Consider the following 22,819-nt stretch of genomic DNA (forward strand, 5'->3'; position numbering starts at 1 on the left):
TTGCTTTCTAATGATCTTCCTCCTTTTGCCCAAACCTGTGACAGATCGCACTTGCTTTCTCTGTAACTTATTGCATGTGCTTTTGCATCATCACCACTGCTGCATCGCACTGCAGGTGCACCCCTCTGCAAGAAGGTGGGTGCCCTCTCCTCAGAAGAGAGAGATCGTAGCTTTGTGAGCCTGCAAATCACAGAGAGCTGCTGGGCTTGAGTCAGTCTGCAGGAACAGACACAGCTTGCAAAGGCCTTGGAAGAGCTGGTGTTTATTTACAGCACTTTATTTTTCCCTGTTCAGCAGGTCTGTATTCCCAATCATCGTAAATTCTGGGAAATGATGGAAATGATCAGCATGGTTCAAATGGCACCAAATTCCACGCATTTTTCTGCTAAGACACAAAAATTAAAGTATTCTTCTAGGAATAGGTGTTTTCCAACTGTGCAAAAGAGTGCGTGCTTGACTCAGAATGAGATATTCTGTATTTGGAATAAAGGCTCTTCTACCAAGGAAATACACCAGTTTTAAAGTGATTAAACTGGCAAGGACTCTGCTAAGAGCAAGCCCTCCAAAACCTCGGGGAAGCTGAGGTTTTGGAGCATGTAACTCCAGCGTGTATCTGTACGTGCAGAGTAGAAGTGACTAACATGTTTGTTCAGTTTGGATCCCTCAGCAAAGAGCTGTCTCCCTGGAAGCGGTCCTGCAGGGAGCTGAATGTTGCTGGGCTGCCTGTCCTAGACACCACTCCATCACACAGTGGTGGCTTTAAGAGGAAGATTAGGAAGTACACTCGGTTAAGAAACAAGTGAAGTGTAAAGAATGGTGTTACTGTGATCCTTGCTTTGGAAATTCCTGGTAAGCTTTAGATGACAGACAGCTGAAACACCCCTGCTGTCCTTTCTGCCAGCTGGCATTTGCAGTACTCATTTCATCTCTCTTTATCCTGATGTTTCAGCTCCAGAAGCTGTGGAAAAGCCACCCTTTCTCACCTGCCCAATCTCTTTCCTCCACCAAGCTCCTCCTGAAGCCCCTGACAGTTGAAATCTCCCTCCTGGATTTCATGAGGACTTCACAGTAACGAGGGAAGCAGCAGTGTGGCTGATGTTGCTGTGGTAGAAAAGCTGGTTGTATTTGGGGGATCTTAACCCCACTAACCACCCCTCCCTCTAATCCCCACTACACTTCATTGACAAATGCCCAGGCTCTGATGCATTTTGGTAATGTATAGACTCCAGTTTGAATTGAGGATAGAGGGAACTAGGTAAGAATTGTGCTTGGGGACTGTGTTGGATGCTATCTGTTGCTAACCTCATTTTAAATAGGTTAGTTAGTTATTGTATTCCGTTTTGAGCTAGCCTGGAAGCTTGTAGCTCAGTGGAAAGGACACAAAGGGGAGTATTCATCAAAGATAACCTTCAGGTTATCGTGCCTGGGAGGGGTTGGGGCCGCTCAGGCTAAATGCTGTGCATCTCAGCAATTGCTTCTGAAGTCAGATTCCTGCATTGAGCCCCTTCCCTGGAGGATCCTTTCCTTTCACAGGTTGTGCAGGTAGGGGAGCTCCTCCACGCTGAATTAGCTTTTGTGAACATCTGTCCTTGCCCCAACAGGAGCTGCAGAAGTGCCATGTCACACCAGTCTGAAGGGCTGTGTGTGGTAGGTACAGAAACAGCAGAGCACTTCAAGTGCAGCAAGGCAGCACTTCAGCTGAGAGGAACGTTTGGGTGTTTTTTCTTATCCCCCCGAGGGCAACTGGATTTATTTGTTGGCACAGATCTGAATGAACTGGCACATCTGAAATGCATTGGCTTATATTGTGCCAAACTAGATGATATAATGTAATTTTGTGATTGATTGCAGGAGAACAAATGAAAGAGCCCTTTAAAAAGGAATCTGTAGTAATACAGTTGGAATGAAACATGGTGCTACAAACTGTACTAAATAATGACAACCTCTTTATCAAAAAAGCTTTATTTCTATAACACTTTATATAAAGCGTGCTACTAAGTAACAATAATTAAAAAAGTCGTGTTGCTTTTGTCTTAGTCTGGCAGCTCCTTTGCTCTTGCTGTTTTACATGAATGGAAGGAAAGCAAGGCTGAGGGAGGAGGACTCAGCCTCATGCAGTGCAGCTGTGTAGGCACCAGCTATAGCAGGGTAAATGGCATTAATAATCATCATAGTTGACACCTGCTCCATGCCTGAAAGTGTGTGGATTTCGTGGACCAATCGGTGCATCTTCATCATAGTGGTGTTGGTAGTACCCACCGTAGTATTCATTGCGAGCACGCCCTAAGCTGGTCCAGTAGGACATGTCATCCTCAAATTTCTGCGGAAAAAAAGAGAATACTTTCCTAACCTAAACTTCGCAACAAAGAGAGAGAAACAGAAATGGTGCAACAGGTTCATTTTGCCTCTTTCAGAAATTCAGATCCTTTGTGTGCTTGTCGAAATGAAATCTTTAGCTCTGTGGGGTCTGTGACTTGTACCTACCTTCTCTATGGGATTTATCAGGGTCCTAAGTGCAGGAATTGTCCAGCCCACGTGGGACTCAGCCCAACACCCACTGCCCCCTGTAAAGTGCTTAAACTGAGACACTCACTGAGCACCTTTAGTATTTCAATTACTTTCTCCATGGTGGACAATGAAAACCTTTCAATGTTTTGCACTTAAAAATCTAAAGGTTTGGTTCCCCACTGTCCCACGCCTTTAATCAAAATGTCACTGACTGCAGAGTGGGTGCAACGGGCTTTTGCTTTATGCCTGTGATCTTTTGGTTCTCTTTTACATGGGTAAAAATGAAGGTACAGTGCAGCCTTCTAGCTATGGAAATGCAATAAGCAGTTCAATTCTGCTCACAACAGCAGAGGAAAAACTGTGTGCAAGGATATCAAATACTTGCCAAGCCAAAGCCTTTCCATCTGAATGACTCTTTGGAAATATTTTTGGCTGAGATTTGGAAAAAAAGTTTTGCAAAATACACAATGGGTAAGCATGGCCCAAGTCCTTTGCTTGGAACAAACAGTTATTTCATTGTTAAAACTGTGTCTTAATGCTCAAGAAAACCTACTAAGCAGATTCATTGTATCCCACAACAGGCCTCATTTCAGTCTTCAAAATGCACACAGGAGCACAGAGGAGAATTTGTCTTATCTACATGGTTTGTCCTTATTACTTCTTGGTATTTGCCCTCAGTCTTTAGTTTCTGATGCATAAAATCACTTTGCCTATTTTTCCTATTCCTACTGGGGGAGGGTGCTATAGCCCTAATGTTAAAAAGTCACTTTTATCTGCATAATGCCCAGGGGATAAAACAGAAAAGTATCCTTCATCATTTCAGTCCAAGCAAAGGATTATTTTTCTAATTGTTCCAGCTTTGAAAATGAGTGCATTCATCTTCTAAGCAATCCACATAGCATGAAGGTCCAAAATGTTCTCCAGCTTGCCCGTGCCAATGCAATCTCATTAAACACATTCATGCAGCTAACAGAAGCCAAAACTTCCGCATCTATAACTGTTTTTACCTCCTATTAACATAGAAATTATTCTACATGTGAGACTGCAATAAATGCACATTTTTCACCCTATTTCAGCATCTGTTTACTAAAGCTTTGTGCAGAGCTGTGAACACTTGATTCCACTCCAGTGTTTTTACAAATTAACTGGGTTAATTATCCTTCCACATCTGAAGGGGGCCTACAAGGATGCTGGAGAGGAACTCTTCATTAGGAACTGTAGTGACAGGACAAGGGGTAATGGGTTCAGACAAACAGGGGAAGTTCAGGTTAGATATAAGGAAGAAATTCTTTACTGTTAGGGCGGTGAGGCACTGGAATGGGTTGCCCAGGGAAGTTGTGAAAGCTCCATCCCTGGCGGTGTTCAAGGCCAGGCTGGACAGAGCCTTGGGTGAGATGGTTTGGTGTGAGCTGCCCCTGCCCATGGCAGGGGGGCTGGGACTTGATGATCTTCAGGTCGTCCTCGACCCAAACCATTCTGTGATTCTCATTTGAAGGGAGGTTGGCTGCACATTATCAAATGGTTTTCTTTTCATGTTTAGAGTCAAGGCACAGCAGCCAGTGCTCACAATGCAGTCAGGAGCTGCCTGCACCATGGAGGCCCAGGCATGCAGTAGGTATATATTGTTAGTGCAATTTCACTGAGGAATGCCAATCATGACAAGCTTGGTGTGAATTTATCAGAGTGTTTAAAAGTAAATTGATAAGGTTGAGGCTGCCAAATTAATTTCCTGAAATATGATTGATTGCTTTGGGTCTCACCGCCTATTTCTCAAAGCAAGCTTTGTTTATACATCCATTTGCAATTTATTAAGCTACGTTCAGTCACAGCCAAGACCTCCACACAAAATTCGAATGTCAATTTTTTCTATTAACAAAATAAGAAAGAATTCTCTAACAAATAACAGAGCTTACATTTCCATGCAACATTTGCTACTTTACAAACAGAAACCGCAGTATCTGTGACCAGAAGTGGGGCAGCTTCTCTCTCTGGTTGCCCCCATGGCTGTGCACTCATAGCCACACACCCTGAAGCTCTACTGGCCCTGGAAAGCTTTTTACTCACCGCCTCATCAAATCCCAGGTACAGGAACTGCTGGTACCACTGCTGTACATCAGGCTGGCTCCTGTCCCACAGCTGGCGCCTCTGGCGTCTCAGGCTGTTTAGGAATGCCTTGGCTGTTGTTTCTTTCACTGACAGCTCAGGCTTCGTGGCAACAGGGGCTGAAATTAATCCCCCCCACCCCCAAAAGACATGCCAGGAAATTTTTAGTCATCCTGAGGCTTGCAGCAAGTAAGAAAATGCTTCTCACATCGTGCCATCACCTTTGTGCTTGGCAGCACGATGTGTGTGACAGCAGTAGCAGTAATAAACTCAGCAACCATCGATGCAATAGGATTCCTCAGCTACACCCATCCACTTGGACTTTGAAAAGCTGTTCTGAGCTCAAAGACAGAAGCTAAGTGAGGAATTTAAATAAATAAACCCAAACTCAAAGAGCATATACACAATGGGTTTGTGCTTTGAGGAGAGGAGACTGGCATCTGTCCTGCTGTTGCAGAAATGGGAATGGAGATGCGAGGTGAAGTTAAAAAGCCTGAGGAGCCTGGAGAAACGTTAACTTACTAGGGTGAAGGGAGGCACACATAAAAAGGTAGATTTTTGAATCTGCTGTTTAAAATGTAGCTTTTAAATACCGAATACTACTAAATGCTCTGTATGCCTGAAAATAAAACCCTATCAGGCTTCCATAGGACACTGCTTGGTGGATGCATGGGAATGCCCTCAACCTGCTAGACCCAGATGTGCCATCTGGCTTGCCCCATGCCTAAGGGCTGGCAGTTTTCTATGGCTGCTAGACGAAATTATGTACCTCTGAAAGGTGTGTATGTGAGGACGGGCTAGCCCCCTGCCATGCATGGAAACGATGAAACATGGCATGATGTTTTGTCTTCCCCGTGAAAGAAGAAGCACGTATATGAATCGGAGGAACGTCTTGCCTTTAGGTTTGCTGCAATGAGGGAGAGACCCAGGAACTTGGATAGGAATTTTTGGAGGATGCGAGGGAAGAGGCTGGGGCAGACAGGAAAGTCAGATGGAGATGTGAAAACCATTGAAGCAGAAGGTGGGCAGACCCATGGTGGGCGGTGAGGGACTGCAGGGGGAAAGGAGATTCAAGAGGTAAAAGTGATTGATAGATGAGTTGTCACAGGAAGAGTGGGAAGCAGCAGGCTGCCCTGCAGTGATGGGTTGGAAACTGATAACTCCCCGTGCACTCAACCTGGGTGTTATGACTGAGAAGCAGGACTGCTGAACAAATGCCATGTCAATGAGCCCTGCACAAGGGACACTGCCAGGGAGGGAACCAACACTGTGCACTTAGCCTGCTCGCTTTGGCGCTGCAGAAGGGGGTGAGGCAGGAATTAAGGGGCTACATATTCCGTCCATCATCAGTGCAAGACTTTGGGGTTTTCCCTGGTCTAGGCCATGATGCTTGTGTGCTGCAAAAGCCTTCCTTTGGGAGGTCCCTCCCAGCAGGGGACCTGAACAGACAAGTGGATTGCTACTGGGGCACAGGGAGGGTTGCTGTGGCAAGCAGTCACTCCTATCTGCATGCAAGCACTGCAGAATGGTAAGGCAGGGAACCCATGTGGAAGGCAAACATCTGTGGATGGGACACATGTTTTGGGGCTGGCAAAGAGGTGGTGGGTGAGTCCAGGAAAAACCCAGTGGGAAGTTCAGCAGCCTTGCAAAAAGGATTCTGCTCTGTGGGGGATGTAAATTCTTTGCCTTAGACATGGAGCAGGCTGAGGGGAGGACACCAGAACTTCTAGGCCACTTCAGCCTGCCCCCATCTGCTGCAGTGCTGCTTGTCCCCAGCCAGCTCTGTTTCCAGTCCTTTCCCTCAACCAGCGAGCCATTCAGTGCATCTGCCCACTGGGCCCTTGGCCGTCATCTCTCCTGTAGAGAAGCAGTCTTCCAAGAAGGAAGAACACACGGGGCCCGAAGGACAAAGGGAACAAGTCAAGGTGTCATGAGCAAGCCCAGTTTGCACATTTTATTCACTGCACCTGAGCCAGCAGTATTTCTATGTGTTGCAGTTCCTTGGAAAAGGTTGTGACTTCCCAGAATAAACCAGCTAAACGCCACATCTGCCATGTGTACACTGGAAAAGGTAGATGCTATACACTGCGCAGAGCAAAATGCCAGCATACTGCATGGGGCAGGGAACCCTGGTTTTCAGAGGGGGCTCTGATGAGCTGAGCCTCCAGCCTTGCCAATACCACATCCCAAACAGACATAAGACCCCACCTGGAGTACTGCATGCAGATCTGGGGAACCCCAGCATAAAAAGGACATGGACCTATTGGAACAAGTCCAGAGAAGGGTTACAAAGATGACCAGAGGGCTGAAGCACCTCTGCTATGAAGACAGGCTGAGACAGTTCATCCTGGAGAAGAGAAGGCTTCAGGCACACTTTATAGAAGCTTTCCAGTACCTGAAGGGGGCCTTTAGAAGAGGCTGGAGAGGGGCTTTTTGCAAGGGTGTGACAGAACAAGAGAGAATGGCTTTAAACTGAAAGAGGGGAGATTTAGATTAGGTATTAGAAAGAAGCTCTTCCCTGCGAGGGTGGTGAGGCCCTGGCACAGGTTTCCCAGAGAAGCTGTGGCTGCCCCATCCCTGGCAGTGTTCAAGGCCAGGCTGGGCAGGGCTTTGAGCAACCTGGTCTAGTGGAAGGTGTCCCTGCCTATGGCAGGGGGGTGGAACTAGGTAATCATTAAGACCCCTTCCAACCCAAACCATTCTGTGATTCTAGCTGGGTGGCTTTTGGTACGGCATGCAGAGAGAGCAGCTGTGTGCTACCAGCTTTGAACCGGGCACTTGTCCACTGTTCCTCTGGCTGTCTGCCTTGAGCTGTAAATTCAGTGGCAACATGTTGGCAGCTTTGACTGACATCAACTGACTAAAGGAAAAATAAGGGGAAGCACTTCACTGTCTCTTCACTTACCTTCTTGTTTCTGAAACATCTCTTTAAGCTTATTCCCCCTTGACACATCTAGACAAGTAAAAATAAAACACATACATTTACTAAGAAGGAAAAGGAAAAAAAAAAAAAGTTTGCATCTCAGAGAATACTGAAAGTATTTTTGTCATAGCTCCAGACCAAGAGCCAGAACTCTGTGGCAAGTTGCTCCCATTGCCTCCCTTTGCTCCCGTTTCTACAATCCAGCGCAACATACATTGCAGGGAAGCTTCTAACATCCTCTCCCCAGCTTTTCTTGGCAAGAAAACCCCGATAGTGGCCTCTTCACCAATTAAATCATATTTTTCAGCAGAAGACTGTAGCCAGTGCCAGTATTGTGACACAGCGTACAGCCAGCACTGTAACCCTGGGAGCCCCAGGTCACTGAGCGAGGGGCATGCCAATGACCTGGCTACTTCAGAACTGTGCCTGGCAGCCTGTCACAAAGCACACCAAAGCTGTTCTTACTGAAGCCCTTTCTCAGAAGGGATCCAAGGCTTTAGCCCGCTGCCGGGCAATGCAACAGGTCTGACCTGCAAGGGCTCTGCTCTGGAAAAACGAGCTCTTTAAAAAAGAAATGTTCAATTTGCACAAGTTTTGGCGTGACCGAAGGCGTTCACTCATGCAGGACACCAGGGGAAGGCTCCTTCCTCTCCCCAGGACGCGTCGGGTTGTGTTTTCTCTCCCCGCATCCCGCATCCATCCCCGCACCCCGTCCCGGCCGCGGGAGCTCACTCACCGGGGGCTGCGCAGAGCAGAGGAAAAAGGAGGAGGAAGAGGAGGGAGGCACCGGGCAGGACTCCTCGGGGACACGGCGGCAGCATGGCAGCGGCGAGACACCTGGGCTGGAGGAGAAGGGAGGATGAGGATGGGGATGGGGATGGAGACGGAGCGGAGGGAAGGGGCGCTCCTGCCCGCCCCGGCCCGACGCCACGGGGAGGGGCGGAGAGGCGGCAGAGGTGAGTGGGGGGAGCGAGGACAGCCGCGGTGCGCTGCAGGTCGGGGAGCACCCGGTAGCCAGCGGCGGGTTTGCCAGTTCCCAGCAGTGATTTTGTTTTGGGGTTACACATAATCCAGCTCAATCGGTAAAGACCTTTCATTCATGCAGGGTTTTCTCACAGGGAATTAAAACACAGCGGTAGCACATCATTTAGCATTTCTGTATGCATGAAACCAGTTTGTCACTTGGCTGGAACAGCAGAGGGAAATTCAGAGGTTGTCTTGGTGGAAAAATGATTCAGAATCAACCAAAGGTGACCCAGTTCAAGGTTTTTTCTCTCTCCCTTCCTCCCACTCCACCAAATCCCCCTTCCAAGTCCGCAGTGTACATCAATGCATTTTAACTGGTCAGCTCTAAAAATAATTCTGATTTCTTTTTCTGCATATAGACAGGCTTAGCTTATAGCAAAAATTCAGGGACCAAAAGCTAAACTCACAAACTACATAAAACTCCTTGTCCAGCAGTATCATAACTGTAATGGTGCATAAACTTAACTCTGTCTCTTCCTAATTCAGACTTAAGTTTCTCTCTGTGAATTCACTGTCTCTCTGCTTCAGAAACAGCCCAGATGAGACAAAGCATAGTGAAATCCTTGCCCATGCTCGGACACAAGCCTCTCTCTTCCATCGCAGCACTGACTCACAATACTCAGGGGATAGTTATGGGCATCTCGCCTGCTGCTGAAGCTGTGCCAGGGTACAGAGGCACACAGGAGGGATACAGGGGGTAGGCCAGGGTGAGCAGGGGTGAGCTGGGCTCTCTCTGTAACCTACTTGTGGGAAACCTGGCAAGCACAGAGGCCTTGGCTCCCTGATCCAAGGACTGCTTCCAGATTGGGTACAGATGAGGATATACACACACACTGTATCTATTGTAATTCTATAGAAATATCTGTATTGAATATGTGTGTGTATATATACATATATGTGCATGTGTGGTGAGGGGGCCATGCACTGGCATGGCAACTCCCTGTGATGAGATGTGGAGCCTGTCAGTGTTATTTCAGGCACAGCTGATTGTGGTGGTGGGACAAGACCCTATGCCTGACTTTATCACCCACAGTAAAGTACAGAAGGAACACCAGCAAGGGCTGATCTCTCAGCAGTGTCCCAGCCACAGCCTGATCATTGCTTCAGGTGACTGCTTCTGACTGCCCCACGCATCTTTTTCCTTGTGAAAAAGTACTTGGAGCTGCACCCAAAGTGTTCCCTCTTCTCCCTTCCATCCCCCAGCACCCTCAGGGTTATGCTCAGGCCTCTCTGCCCATCACAGTTGAAGCAGCACCAGCAACAGCTTGAAAAAGCAACACAGTCACTCCGGCCCAAGTGCCCTTTGCTCTCTGTGAGAGCCACAGCTTTGGGGGGCAGAGCAGGAGGCATCAGCCCCTTCCAGGCTCCTGTCTGCGATGGAAGCACTCCCATAGGAGGCTTCAGTTCAGTGCAAATGGGAATCAAAACCAGCTTGCCCTTTCTGTCACTGCTTTTGAGTGGTTTCTCTCCACAGCTCCATGTATAAAGTGTCAGCAGATTTAATGGCATGTGTTGGAGCAAACACCCCTTCTTCTGAATCAATACACTCTTTCATCAGCTTAACGTTGACAGCCTCTTTACTAAAGCCACCTGAGGTTTCTGAATGACTAGTTGCAGAATATAGCTAGAAGGGACAGCAGTGAAGAGCACATATACAAGGCTACATGAAACAGCCATGATGTAGATAATTTAGAAAGCCAAGGTGATAACACATTAATGTTTATGTTCTACTGCTATACTGGTAGTGGCAGAGGGTGTTGTTTTCACCTGGCTAGTTTGTAACAAGCCTTTTGTGGAAACTGGGGCTCTGCAGAACTTCAGGTACTTGGTGCCTCTGAGCCAAAAGAATACAAAACACAAAACCTCCTCTGGATACCAAATATAACACCATGACTCAAGAAATTACAGATATAAAATGTTATCTGGTGAAACCCAGGGAACAGATTTGACTCAAGTGCAAGGTTATTGTAGAAAATCATTGCTCTAGTGGTGGAAGAAGTGCTTGGTAGAAGAATATAATGCTCAGGGTTAAACTGAGTGCAGCATCTTCCCAGAAGAGGTCACTTTGTCAGTTCAGGGGATGAAAGTTTAGGCATAAAGAAAGAAGCTGAGTAAAAATATAACACCACTTCTTTTCAAAGGCAGCGGTGAAAAGGAGATGATATTTTTCCAGTAACAATCTTTATTTGTGTTCCAGCTTGTTTTAAGGACTGAGGCAGTGTTGCCCTCCTGTTGCAGTAAGACATTTCTTTCTGCTGAGCTTGCAACTGCTGCATCATGATCGGAAGGAAGTGTTTACCTTCAAGTGAGTATCCGTGTTTATTGGCACACCTGCAGCACCCCTTTCTGCTATTTGTCATGTAAAAACACAGCCTCTGTGCGTGTGACTTGGGTGCTGCAGTGTTTTGCTGGGATCTCTCCATCAGCAGTGACATCACTCTAAAACATCCCCTTCTTTAGCATGGAGGGGTTTAATGCTTGTCTTAGGGCTTAGTTTGCCTCCGCTGGCACACCAGCGCTGGGAGCTCTCTGCCAGCACGACTGTGCAACACCCCCTAAGGGCTCTAGGTAAGCAAGTCTGCACTAATGACATAATTTGCTTAAATGTCTTTCATCACCACTGATGACAATGGTAGACTCTTGGTGTTGAAGTGTTATCGAAAGATGTTAACTAATGTTTCCAGCAGGAGTGCTCCCCAGACAGCTTGAGGACAAGTGGTGAGCAGGGCATGGTATAAAGTTCCATTAAGCCCCTTAGCGTAATGGGGACCACTAGTTGGAGGGATGCTGTAGCAGGATAACAGGATGGAGCTGGTGGGTTTCATTGCTTCCCCAGCATGGGGCTTGACAATGGTCCAAAGCTTGGGGCAGAAAACTGGGAGCAATCCAACAGTCACTCTAAACCTGACTTTGAGAGAAAAAGTGGGCAGGAACCAGGCAAGTAACTCACTGGAGCCAGAGAAATCCCGATTGCTGAGCCTACTGCTGGCCAGCATTGTTTTTGGAGCCTGCAGGACCTCGTGTGTGTTATCTGGGATAAGCAAAGAAGATCCAAGCTGATTTAGTAAATATTTCTGCAACTCACTGAGTGTTTGGTGACTGCTCAGCTGACCCCATTTCATCTGTGTGATCTCTGAGCTCATGCTTAGTGGTTTTAAACCCAGTGGCTTCTACAGGTAGATAAAATGGGCATGTGTGGCCGTTTAACTGATCTGAATTAGATGAGGGGTGGGGAAGTCTCTGCCTCAAAACATCACTGAATTTTTCTTTGATTTTTTTTAATTATTATTGTACATTTTGCCCAAAATTAAGTACTGAGAGATGCCTGAATAGCAGAAACACCTCTGCTTTTGCATCTCATCACAGTAGCTGTTGAGAGAACTGTGGTGTACTCATAAAAAGGTAAGAGATAGTATCCGTAATGGACATTCAAGGATATTCAGTAATTCAGAGCACAAAAAAATTGTATTGAAAAGATTGATCTTAGTTACTTCCCTTCTTTTAGTAGGCTTCACAATTTCAAGCATTTCAAAGCAATAATATTCTTAAATGCAGAGTAGATTAAATATTTATACAATCACAGGAGTCCCAAAGCTGGATTTTCAAGGAAAAAAACACAAGACATGATAAAATATTACAACCTGGCACCAGCATAATTTTGTAGGCAAATAGGTAAATTGGAAATCAGCCAGGGACTGCAGGAGATGACACTTCATCTTCTCACAATGAAGCACCATGAATATTTTAATGATCCACTAAAACAACCCATTTGATCAGGAATGCGGCAGCACTGAGCAGCACTCCCAACACCCAGAAAATGACTGTTTTGTGCTACATGAGTTTTTTACAGACTCTCCGAGCCATATGAGCCCAGTCGCAAGCCTTAGGACAGAGGCACTTGGCATTCCAGATTGTTTTCTGCAGCCTCTTCCAACTGCAGGAGTCATGTTTTCCTTCCAAACAGAAGTCATCAGTCAGTTCTTCACAAAACATTTTGAGTTTCATACTATTTTTTCCACTGCCCTAGGGACCTCCTGATAGTGACAGGTTCAGCCCCAAGTCCTAGGGCAAACGCCTTTCCTTTAGGTAAAGTTTAATTTTTGCTTGCTATGAGTCTTGTTGGCCTCGACACATGGCTGGGACACATTTCATCTGTTGTGTCTCAACTGGTTGCACCACTACTTTGGTCCATGTTAGCAACAAATATTAGTGTTTATATTTTCCATAGAAAACCCCTTAAAACACATCTTTCTTTTTTTTCCCTCTGTGTTTGGCTACTGAAAATATATTTTGCACCTTCTGGCTGACCCTGTCAGATAAGAAATGGTTTCTCTTGGTCTGTCCATCCTCCTCCCTTCACTAACTGACAGGACTTTTCTGCCCACACTACAGAATTAACCTCTCGTGAGAAGCACAGTGAGAAGCAGATCAGCTGGGCAACATTTTCTGATCATGGCTGCTTCCTTTTGGCAAAGGGATCAAAAAGTTCTCTAAGAAATCCTTCCCCTTTTTCACTGCATCCAGTGTATCCTTAGGATAAACCTGGAAGTATATAGCAAGTCTGCAATTCAGATCTAACAGGAAGGGAGGTGGAGACAGACTGTAGGACATTACAACCTGTCTTTTTATCGTGGCCTGATTTTATTCAAATCACTCTTTCTTTTACTGCTCTCTCCTGGGACTCTTTATGCTTCAAAACATTTTTTATGAACACTAATTCCTGAGCTATTTCTGACTTGTTTTTATTCCCTCACTGTCCAACACTCACTTTGTTATTCACATCCAGAATGCACGCATGCTAGTTAAAAACAAACAAACCAACAAGCAAAAAGACCTCAAAACAACAAAAGCCCCAAACACATCAAATGAGTTGCAAATACTCAAAGATTAGTAAATGCAAAGTCTTAAAAATATTAAATTTAACAATCTGGTTTTAGCATCCCTCTTCCTACGCATTACTGCTGTCTTAATGGTTTGTACACAGTTCTTTCCCCAAAACTCTGGGCTTACTCATGGAGTAGGTGCCATTCATATAATAAAATAAAGCGATCTGGATACTACATTGTGTCATCAGTGACCGCTGCTGTTCAGGGATCAAGCCCTTTCCTGAAGAGTGTCCCATACCACCACCCACTGGCACAGTTTCCCTGTCTTCCCAGGTCCCCAAGTCTTCATCACAGGAACAGTATTTCCTCCCTTGTGCTTCACCAGAGAGCTGGTTTGCACCATCACGTCAGAAACTGCAAGACCAGGGGAAGCTGTGAAGAGCTTCTTGCAAGCCCAGTCACCTTCAAACACTTGGGCACCTTCATCATGGCTGGAAAAATACATCTCTCCTCACCCCTGCAGCTCTAAACCCCTTCGTAGAACTGTGCACATGAGTGTCTTCCTTTGTGAAGAACATTACCAGAGAAGCCAGCCTTTCCAACACCCAGTTCAGTACCTTATGACAAATCCAGCACAAACTGGAGGGTGGTTGGAAACCAGGTTGTGCTTCCTGAGGCAGCTGCCTTACCCTTAAGAGCTTAAGAAGTCAATGTGGTGGCTTGCTACCACCAAGATGGCAAAGTCTCTGCCCCTTGCTACCTCATCCTCCCCTCTCTTACAAGCACTGACTCTAATACTTTTTGGAGCCAATTCAGTTTGATAAAAAGGCAGACCCAGTTTACTTTTGCTGTGTTAGTTATCTTAAGGACTAGTGAGACGTGATGGCTCAGGTAGGCGATTTGCAAGAGCTGAGGCCAAGAAGGAGGTGGGAGAGTACGGCCACAGTGGGAATGTGGTGGAACTGGTAAAACAGAACTTCTTTGTTTGGCAGAGGAGGGTATTATGTCTACCACATCCTAAGGAATAGCTCTATTTGGGCTCACTTGATGCTTCTTAAACATTATCCCCAGAGCAGGGCACTGTGGAGAGAGGGGCAACCTGAATTCACACTGACCCCATCCCACCTGAGCAGCCCAGTCAGATCGCTTCCTCCTCCTGTCTCACATTTGAGGCCTTTAGCAGTGCCTACAACAGGTCCTTGCAGGCCAGCCTGGTGTCTTCATGACTCCTTAGTGATGACTCGGATGCCTGTTAAATCTGGGCATGGTTCACAGTGTATTTCTGCCGGTGCAGGGTAGCTTGCTAGCAGAACACATTTGCATGCCAAGGAGCAAAGGGCTCGAGACAGTAACAGGACAGTTCTACCCAAGGTTTTCTTTCCTGTACCTCTGTCCCTTCGGCCCCAGCAGCAATATATGACAGCTTGGGTGGCAGGGCAAGCCCTAGACACTTCTGCTGCAATCTCACCATTGTGGACGTAAACCTCAGAGACCTGCAGGGACACAGCCCACATGCATGTGCTTTAAAACTAATTTGTTTTTAATTGGCAATGGGAGAAAGTGGGTGCATTTTCATGGGAAGGAAAAGGGGAGCATCCCCAGCTACTGCTGCTGTTGATCAGTCTGAAGCCTGTTTCAAAGCACAGGAGCCAGCACATCACCTGAAGGCTGCCAGGCTTTCTCAGTATAAACAGAACAAACTGCTTTCCCCGGCCTGCCTTCTCAGACAGGTAGGAACCACATGGGCTGAAACTTCCAGCAGCACTGCCAGCCTGCCCGAGGCAGGACCCTGGTACACAGACTATCTGCCCAAATGGTTGAAATATGGCAAAGTCACCTGCAGAGGAGGGCAGGTGATTGCTCACTCCTCAGGTCGAACACAAGCCTTTGGGAGCCTTAATAACATGTAGCACGTCCCAGCTTGGAGCACAATTCTCAGGTTATCAGAGCAGAAACCTCACTTGTCTTCCTGACGTTATCATGTGTGACTTTACACCTCTCTTGATCTGCTCTGTGGCTGCTCTCGCTGGCTCTGCTTTATACCTGGGCTTTCCCATTTCACCAGTGCCCTGCCTGAGCCCTGCCTGTGAACAAGCCCGTGCCTCCTCTTGTCTGGTGTTGGATTACCTTTCTGATTTACAGTTCGGTTTCTTTCCAGGAGAATGCACTTTCTGTAGTCTCTTTGTGCTGGTGCTGCTTGCTGCTGCTCAGTAACACCTTTAATCTTCCTGTGTGAAGCCTCACTGCACCCGGCTGTCTTTGGATGCCAGTGACTTCAAAGGGCGTGTGTACTAACCTAGCATCACAATGGCTGAGGGGAACAGAGATTTGAGGGGATGTTTTTTGCTTGATGCGATCATTTAGGTGTGTATCCCGCAAGCACCCATGCACACATATATTTTTAATCACAAAAGCCCTACAGAATCCCATTTGTCTCTGAAAGATTAAATACCAGTCTGCTGTTGCTATGCCTGGATCTTGCAAAATGCCATCATACAGACGCTCCCCTGGAAAAGTAGGGGCTTCATCCCTGGCTCTTTGCTCTCCTAGAGCTGTGTTTGTTGGTTGGCAGAGGAACACTGCTGGGCTCTGATCCCAAAGCCTGGCACAGAACCTGACCCATGTCACAGCAGGGCCCATTAGCTCTGTGTTAATAGGGCTTTATGACTTCTGAACTCACACTGGCTGTTCTTCACCCAAGCAGAAGAACCTGCCTGCATTTGTTGATGTAGACAGGCCTCTGAAGTCCCTGCTAGTTCCTCTAGGCATTGACATAATTGCTTTTACATCCTGGAGCTCTTGCCATAAGGGATGGCTGTGGCGCAGAGGAGCTAATATGCTACTGTCCGTCTCCAACGTTGTTTCCTCTGCACCAGAAATGACCTGGTGGGCAAAACAGCCCTGTTTTGAGCCAGATCACTCAGTTTGGGACCAAACCAAATACAGACTTTAACAAGAAAGTTTATCTGCTTCAGAAATAGGGATTCTGAAGCTCCATTAACTCAAGGTGGGGGTGAGAAATTTAATCTCTTACGTCTGCCAAAACTAAAGTCTTTTGCCTCCTCCTTTCTGAAGATCTGCCATTATAAACCTTTGTGACCAACCCCTTGTTTTTAAAGAAGACAGCAATTATTTTTGCTTTAAAGAACGTTTTCCTGCTTTAACATCTCTTCACACCCTGCATGGCAGATGTGTAGTACTCTTCATAAGGGAAGGACAGTGACTGCCTATTAGCTAACTACTAAACCATGTCCCTAAGCACCACACCTACGAGCCTTTCAAGTACCACCAGAGGTGGTGACTCCACCACTTCTCTGGGCAGCAGGGAGGAGATGGGTGCAGATAGGAGGCTTGCTGCCTTTTTTCAACAAAGAGAAAACTGAGGCAGCACAGATACTTTGAAGCAAGCAGTAACCAATATATGAGCACATTTTCCAGAGACCTAGGAGGCCCGCTGCTGTGAGCAAACAAACAAGAAGAATCCTGGTGCTGCTGCTTCAAATACAACAACTGTCCCTGGGTTTAGTAAAGTCAACACTTTAACGTTGATTCTTTGATACGGAATTTCTGCCATGGGGTTCGGGTTAGCCGTGTTTCACTTAACAATAAAAAGCAAGCCCAGTATAACCAAATCACGGAATCGTTACAAAGCCACTACATATGCCCATAGAAAAGCTTTCACATACTGCTAACTTCACACGACTTCATAATTTATTTTGTAATTTAAACAAGCCAAACTGAAATGTTTAGAGAGGAAGAAGAGAAAAACACAGGAAAAAAATGAGAAGAGAAACATGCAGCAGAAAGAAGAGAGAAATACATAGCATAAACAGGACCTTTTATCTAAAAAAAAAAAAAGAGCAAATGTTATAAGGTATCTGTTTTAGTAAAGAAGCCAAAGCCCTCAAATCCGCACTACTGTCACCATTTCTACACAGCTCATCGAACCTACAGTCTTAATATGTGAATCAATCCATCAGTCTCCTCTAGCTATGGAGGGATCCCACTGCCCAAAGCACAGATTAATTTCCCTGCAAGTGCACAGATGACTCTAGGCTAGGCTAAAAAAAAAAGAAACTAAAACAAAGGCTGACAGAATATGTTCATTTTGGTCTCATTATGGACAAATTCCACCTCTTCTTACTTCATCAGAGGTTGCTCTCTCATATTCATCTCTTGTTTCCATTTAAACATCATATATTTCCATTTAAAAAAAAGCTCTCACACACAGAGATCTAAACTCTATCATGTGAATAAACAATACCAACCAGGAATATGATCCAAAGATCTATGCATATTCTCTTCATAGCATTACATCAAAAAATGTATCTGCCTTTTCTCTTCCCAGATTATGTAAGCTGTTTCAGGAATAAATTATCCAAAATGATCTGAGTGATCTGGGGCTGAATGTGTGACAAGAACAATTACAGTTATGAAATGTATTTTGTTTACTAATATTTAGATTATGTGTATGGGTGATGCACATGCAGGTAGTGGAGCAGCCTCCCTTCTGGAGTGCTTGTGTCCAAGTGGATGTGTAATGGGCTCAGAGTCAAACTTCTGAGGGGAAATACCAGATGGGTGTTAACAAGCATATGGAAGGTATAAGACACTTCTCTTGGACAACACTGGAACAACTTCAGAAGGATTGTCTTGGACTATGTGGATCTTTCTTAATCAAGGGTAGAGGATTTTTTCCTAGCTAAAAGACAGTCTCTGTCACAAGTACTCTTCTTGATCCAGAAACATGAGTTTATATAGGGATGTCAGAGGATCTGAATTATGCAAGTGATCAGGCCAGAGTGATGTCTTCTAGCCTTAAAATCAATGCATCACTCATGGATGTGAAAGGAAGGAAAAGTCAGGTGGAGTTTGTACATTTACAAATCACCTATGAAATTGATTGCTCTGAGTTTATACAAAAATGTCAGCTGAAGCCAACTTTCCTTCAACCTAACAGTTACTATTTTCCCATCAATTGCACAGCAGTGGCTTCAGGCAATATCTGAAGGTCGATGGGTGACAACAGTGCTACAAGGAGAGGAGGAGCTGCAGGTAAGCAACAGAGCAGGCAAAGGCTGATGGTGTAACAGATCGGAAAGAATAAGGTGCAAGAGCAGGACCCAATTCTGCAAATTACATTGACTCCCAGAAGTTAAAAACTTGTGCTTGTGCCTCCTGCTGAGTATGAAAGCTGTGTGGTGAGTGGTAAGAATATTCTCTGTAAGCACAGCCTTCACAAAGCAGAGTAACAAAGATGTGCATTTTCCCATCACTGCACTGAGACCCACCCATCAGACTGGTTGACTGGCATAGGGACAGACTGATATAATGGCTTATCCTTCCTATAACTGAAAATCCAGGCTCCATCCACACTCTGTTAACTGTTCAGCTCCAAAGGTTTCAGCATCATTTCTCAGTAGCCACACTTGGTGATCAATATCCTCAGAGGCTGTTGACACAGCCTTAAAGGCATCCAATTTGTGTCTGATCTCCACATACCCACATTAGCATTCACAGAGAATGAAGCCATATTAAAAAAAGACATTTAAGCATGAGACCTGTAAATAATACTTGAATAGATATATCCATAGACAGAGTATCAGTGTGTTGCAGTACCCAAATGAACATTCAGGAAAGAAGCCCTGGGAAATATCAGACACCTCACAGTTTCTTCCAGACAACCCTTCTGTGCATCATTAAGTCTTGTCTATAGTAAGTCAAGCCAAACGTAGCATGCAAAAATTCCTGTATTCCAGCCTGTGATCAATAAGTGTTTTTTTTTATATTGTTTTTTAATGACAGATGTTGCCTTTTGAATCTTTTTGTACTAACATAAGTCATTCTACTGTCACCTTAAAATTCTGCACGTGTGCATGAGTGCGGGTGAATAAACTGCAATGGTCAAACATATAGACAAGTGAATAGACACCTGCATGACAATTATTTTTGAAAACAGTGTCTGTCCATCACTGTTCCCTCTACTTGTTAAGAGACAACGTTCTTCCACCATACCCTTATATTAAGAACTTTCTTAACCAGCTAGATTCCTAAAACTGCTAAGACTCAGACTTATTTTCGGAGAGTGTATTAGGCATTTGTTTGAGGCCAACAACATAACTTGGCCTAAAACAAGACTTTGGCAGGTCTTGGCAAGAGTACAGTTCAAAGAGTTTAGGAGAAGTCCGTACCTGATTTAACCATATGCTTCCAAACGGCAAACACAAAGCAGGCTGCCTTGTCCCCAGTTCCCCTGCCCAGCCTGCCAGCACAGCACTTGCCTGCACAGCTGCGTTAGTCGGAGAAGTGATGAATTGTCACCTCTGACCATTTCAATCAGACCAACCAGTGGAATGCCACAGCTGGGCTGGGACACACGTGCCCTGGGGCCACTACAGCTACAACTGCAGTGCTCTTCTGGCAAAGCACAGCTCCTGCAGCTCTGGCTGAAGTCCTCAGGCTATATCTCTAGACTATGAGCTGGTAAAAAACAGTCTTGGAGGGGTGCAACCTAGTTTTTACAAACATATTAACTGATGATCAGATTTGCTTGCTTTCAGGAGTCACAGTGAAGCTGAGCTACTCAACTGTCAAGTTTGTTTCCTTAAAAATACTTCCCTTAACTCCCCAAGCATGGCATTCTTAATTGCACCTATAAATTATTTCTCCAGTCCTCTTGTGAAGCAGCATGAAAGGCAAGTTTTGAAACAGAATCTGGCAAATCTGCAGAAGTACATAAACCATAACACATCTGTGCTACAAACTGCAGCCTTCACTGAAGTAGTCATTTTTAGTGATTCCTTGTTGGTCAGCTGCAATAAAGAAAATATTAAGAAGCAAACAAATAGCATTACCAGAGAATCTGCTGATATCCCTCTACGTCTACTTACTTCTAATATTTTCAACCATTGCCTCTGCTACGGAGTGTGCATTCACATCCCCGTGAGCACACACACGCATGCATGGACAGACAAAGAGAATCCTTCCAGCAAGGAAAATACCCTGCATGGATCTATGGACCACTGAGGGCTAAAACATTTCTTTACAACACCTTGCAGCTCTTTTCAGGGCAGGGGTAAGACACCACAATAACTTTTTCTAAAGAACGCTGACATGTTTCTGACATTCCTCCCCTTCCTCCAGCAAACAAATATTTTATCGGTTTACCTTTAAAATAATACGCTTCCTGTCTCCTTCCCAAAAGCCTGGCCAGAAGAAATGACCTTTCCTGCCACAGAACAAGTTTCTCTTTATTTCAGTGTGTCTTGCCTCCTGCAAGCAGGGCAAGAAGTGACCAAGGCTGCGAGCGCAGGAGCCACAGGACTGCTGGGGATGCTGGGCGTGAAAGGCGCATTTATTCTGCTTCTCCCGAATCCCAGCCCCTTGGCTGCGGGTGTCTGCCAAGCACTCCTTGGACCATGTGTGGAGAATCACATTTCTGCTTAATCAGGCTAGCTGCCTGGAGAAAGATGATTACAAGCAGATGTACCCGTGTTCTCATGTGAAAGGAATTTGGGCTTTTGTGCTGGCTGTACGATGAGCGACTGGCCACATGGAGTATTTTAGTGCTCTTTAATTTCTTACAGGTGTTGGGAGCCCATATGTGCTGGTACAGCAGAGCATCCAGGAGGTGCGTGGAGGGGTGGCTCACCTAGGGTCAGCAGGAGAGCCTGAGGAAGAAGACACGGCCACAGGCTCACCTTACTGCAGGAAACAAGGCTCCAGGTAAATGACAGTCATGCTCAAAACTGCACAGCAAAAAACTGTTTTATTCCAGGTGCAGTGTTTTCTCCTGTTATTATGGATAATCCAAGAGGAATAAACAAGATGGACATCAGTAATACCAAAATAATTTCTCTGAATCCATAACTAGTCAGGGACAGGCATCAAGCATGGCATCTGCATATTAAAAACTTCTGCTTTTCAGTGGGACATCCCAGTAACGTTACAAAGGGCCTAAAGAAATCACAATTGATTTAAAGAAACTTTTGATGCAGTTACAGCCATATTTTGGAGGTACATTATATATTTTTAGCACCAGAACACCTAAGAGAAGATACATACCCAGGCATTCAGCGGAAATGAATGTACCTTTTAGATCATACCTCAGGACATCTGGCCCCATGACAGTGAATATCCATGGCCATGGTACATATCTGGATGTACAGTGACAAAGCAGCTCTTTGCAGTTACAGACTTCAAAGGGCTCAATTACTCCACAGGGACTCAACTACAGGCAACCGGCCACACGTCTGCATTCATGCAGGAGTACTGAGAAATGAGTCTGTACTTACTGCTGCCACTTGGAAGTAACATGATCGTGCAGACCTCAGAAATACCATTACTGTGGCTTGCTGCTTACTGTGCAAAACCCAATCCACCTAGCATGGGCATTTAAACCTAAAGGAACAGGACCTGGAAGCTTCTAAAATCTTCTTTTTGCTTTGCTGACTCCACAGGAAACATCCATACTGACTAGAAGAGATGCCCTCTTAGAAAACTAAAATTTAGCTTCAGGTCTGGTCCTTGAGGCTCTGCTGAGTAAACATTTCAACATCAGAGATGGGTTAAGCAACCCCTGCCCTGCCTTTCTCCACAATATTATGTCAGTCTACACAGCTCTTCATATGCAGCAATCTGGATCAGGAAGGGGCTTTGGCTGCAAGTACCCCAAAGGGTAAAAGAGAAACTTTTATTACTTGCTCTCCTAATCCACCTTGTCACTGACTGAATGAGCCCCAGCACAGTGGTCAGGAGGGCGTCATGCAGGGATGAGAACTAAGTTAGATGAGACTGAGACTCTCTGATGTCTCACCAGCATGAACACCCTCTCTTCTCCCTTCATCGCTTCCAGGAGCTGCTCTCACTGCTTATGCCACCCAGGCTCCAACAGTGCATCTCTTCGCCTAGCCAGTTTAGCTCACTAATGCGGCAGAAGTATAACGTAGCAGAAGACTAACACAGCAGCAACAGAGCTGGTCTGCTCTCCTAGCTGGCTTTGTGAGCAGAGCACAATGACATGCCCAACAAGCGTATGACATAGGACATGGGAAAACATGGATAATGGGCAGCTGAACTTGAGCAATGGGGATCTCCTCTGAACAGCAGCAACGGGTGAGATTGTTCCAGCCAACTGACAGAGTATTATCCCGAGGAAAAGAGGTGACTTAGGAATCATTGCCACCCAGAATGGTGGTGTGCCCATGGCGGTGACCACCAACAGTGAAATCAGACTGTCTAGATTAATCCCTGATTTAATTGTGCAGCGGCAGCAGGCAAATCCTTCATGACAAGGGCTGTGCAAACACGCAGGGATGCACAATGCCTCTTGCTCAAAGGTATTCTTAAAGAGGCTCTTATGACTCTTCTGCCTGGTTTTCTGGCAGGTAAAGAAGCCTCTGCAGAGACACCTGCTCAAAAGCAAGGGCTTTAA

General features: G+C 45.7%; 1 protein-coding gene across 2 annotated transcripts; it reads right to left on the reverse strand.

The window, feature by feature from the left end:
* Nucleotides 1–1,946: 1,946 nt before the first annotated feature.
* Nucleotides 1,947–20,756, reverse strand: ECRG4 (ECRG4 augurin precursor). 2 transcript variants are annotated; one of them, XM_062606993.1, is made up of 5 exons: nt 20,554–20,756; nt 8,271–8,376; nt 7,517–7,564; nt 4,573–4,730; nt 1,947–2,320 (listed from the first exon to the last, which is right to left on the reverse strand). In XM_062606993.1, the coding sequence occupies exons 2-5, from the start codon at nt 8,353–8,355 to the stop codon at nt 2,159–2,161; spliced, it is 453 nt and encodes a 150-aa protein (XP_062462977.1). In that variant the 5' UTR covers nt 8,356–8,376; nt 20,554–20,756; the 3' UTR covers nt 1,947–2,158. The 2 variants fall into 2 exon arrangements, with proteins under 2 accessions (XP_062462977.1, XP_062462976.1); XM_062606992.1 differs by lacking the exon at nt 20,554–20,756 and having other exon boundaries at nt 8,271–8,691.
* Between the last annotated feature and the right edge of the window lie 2,063 nt (nt 20,757–22,819).

This window comes from Pezoporus occidentalis, unplaced genomic scaffold, assembly GCF_034315485.1.
Source record: "Pezoporus occidentalis ecotype Australia unplaced genomic scaffold, CSIRO_AGI_Poc_V1 ctg99, whole genome shotgun sequence".
NCBI lineage: Eukaryota > Metazoa > Chordata > Aves > Psittaciformes > Psittacidae > Pezoporus > Pezoporus occidentalis.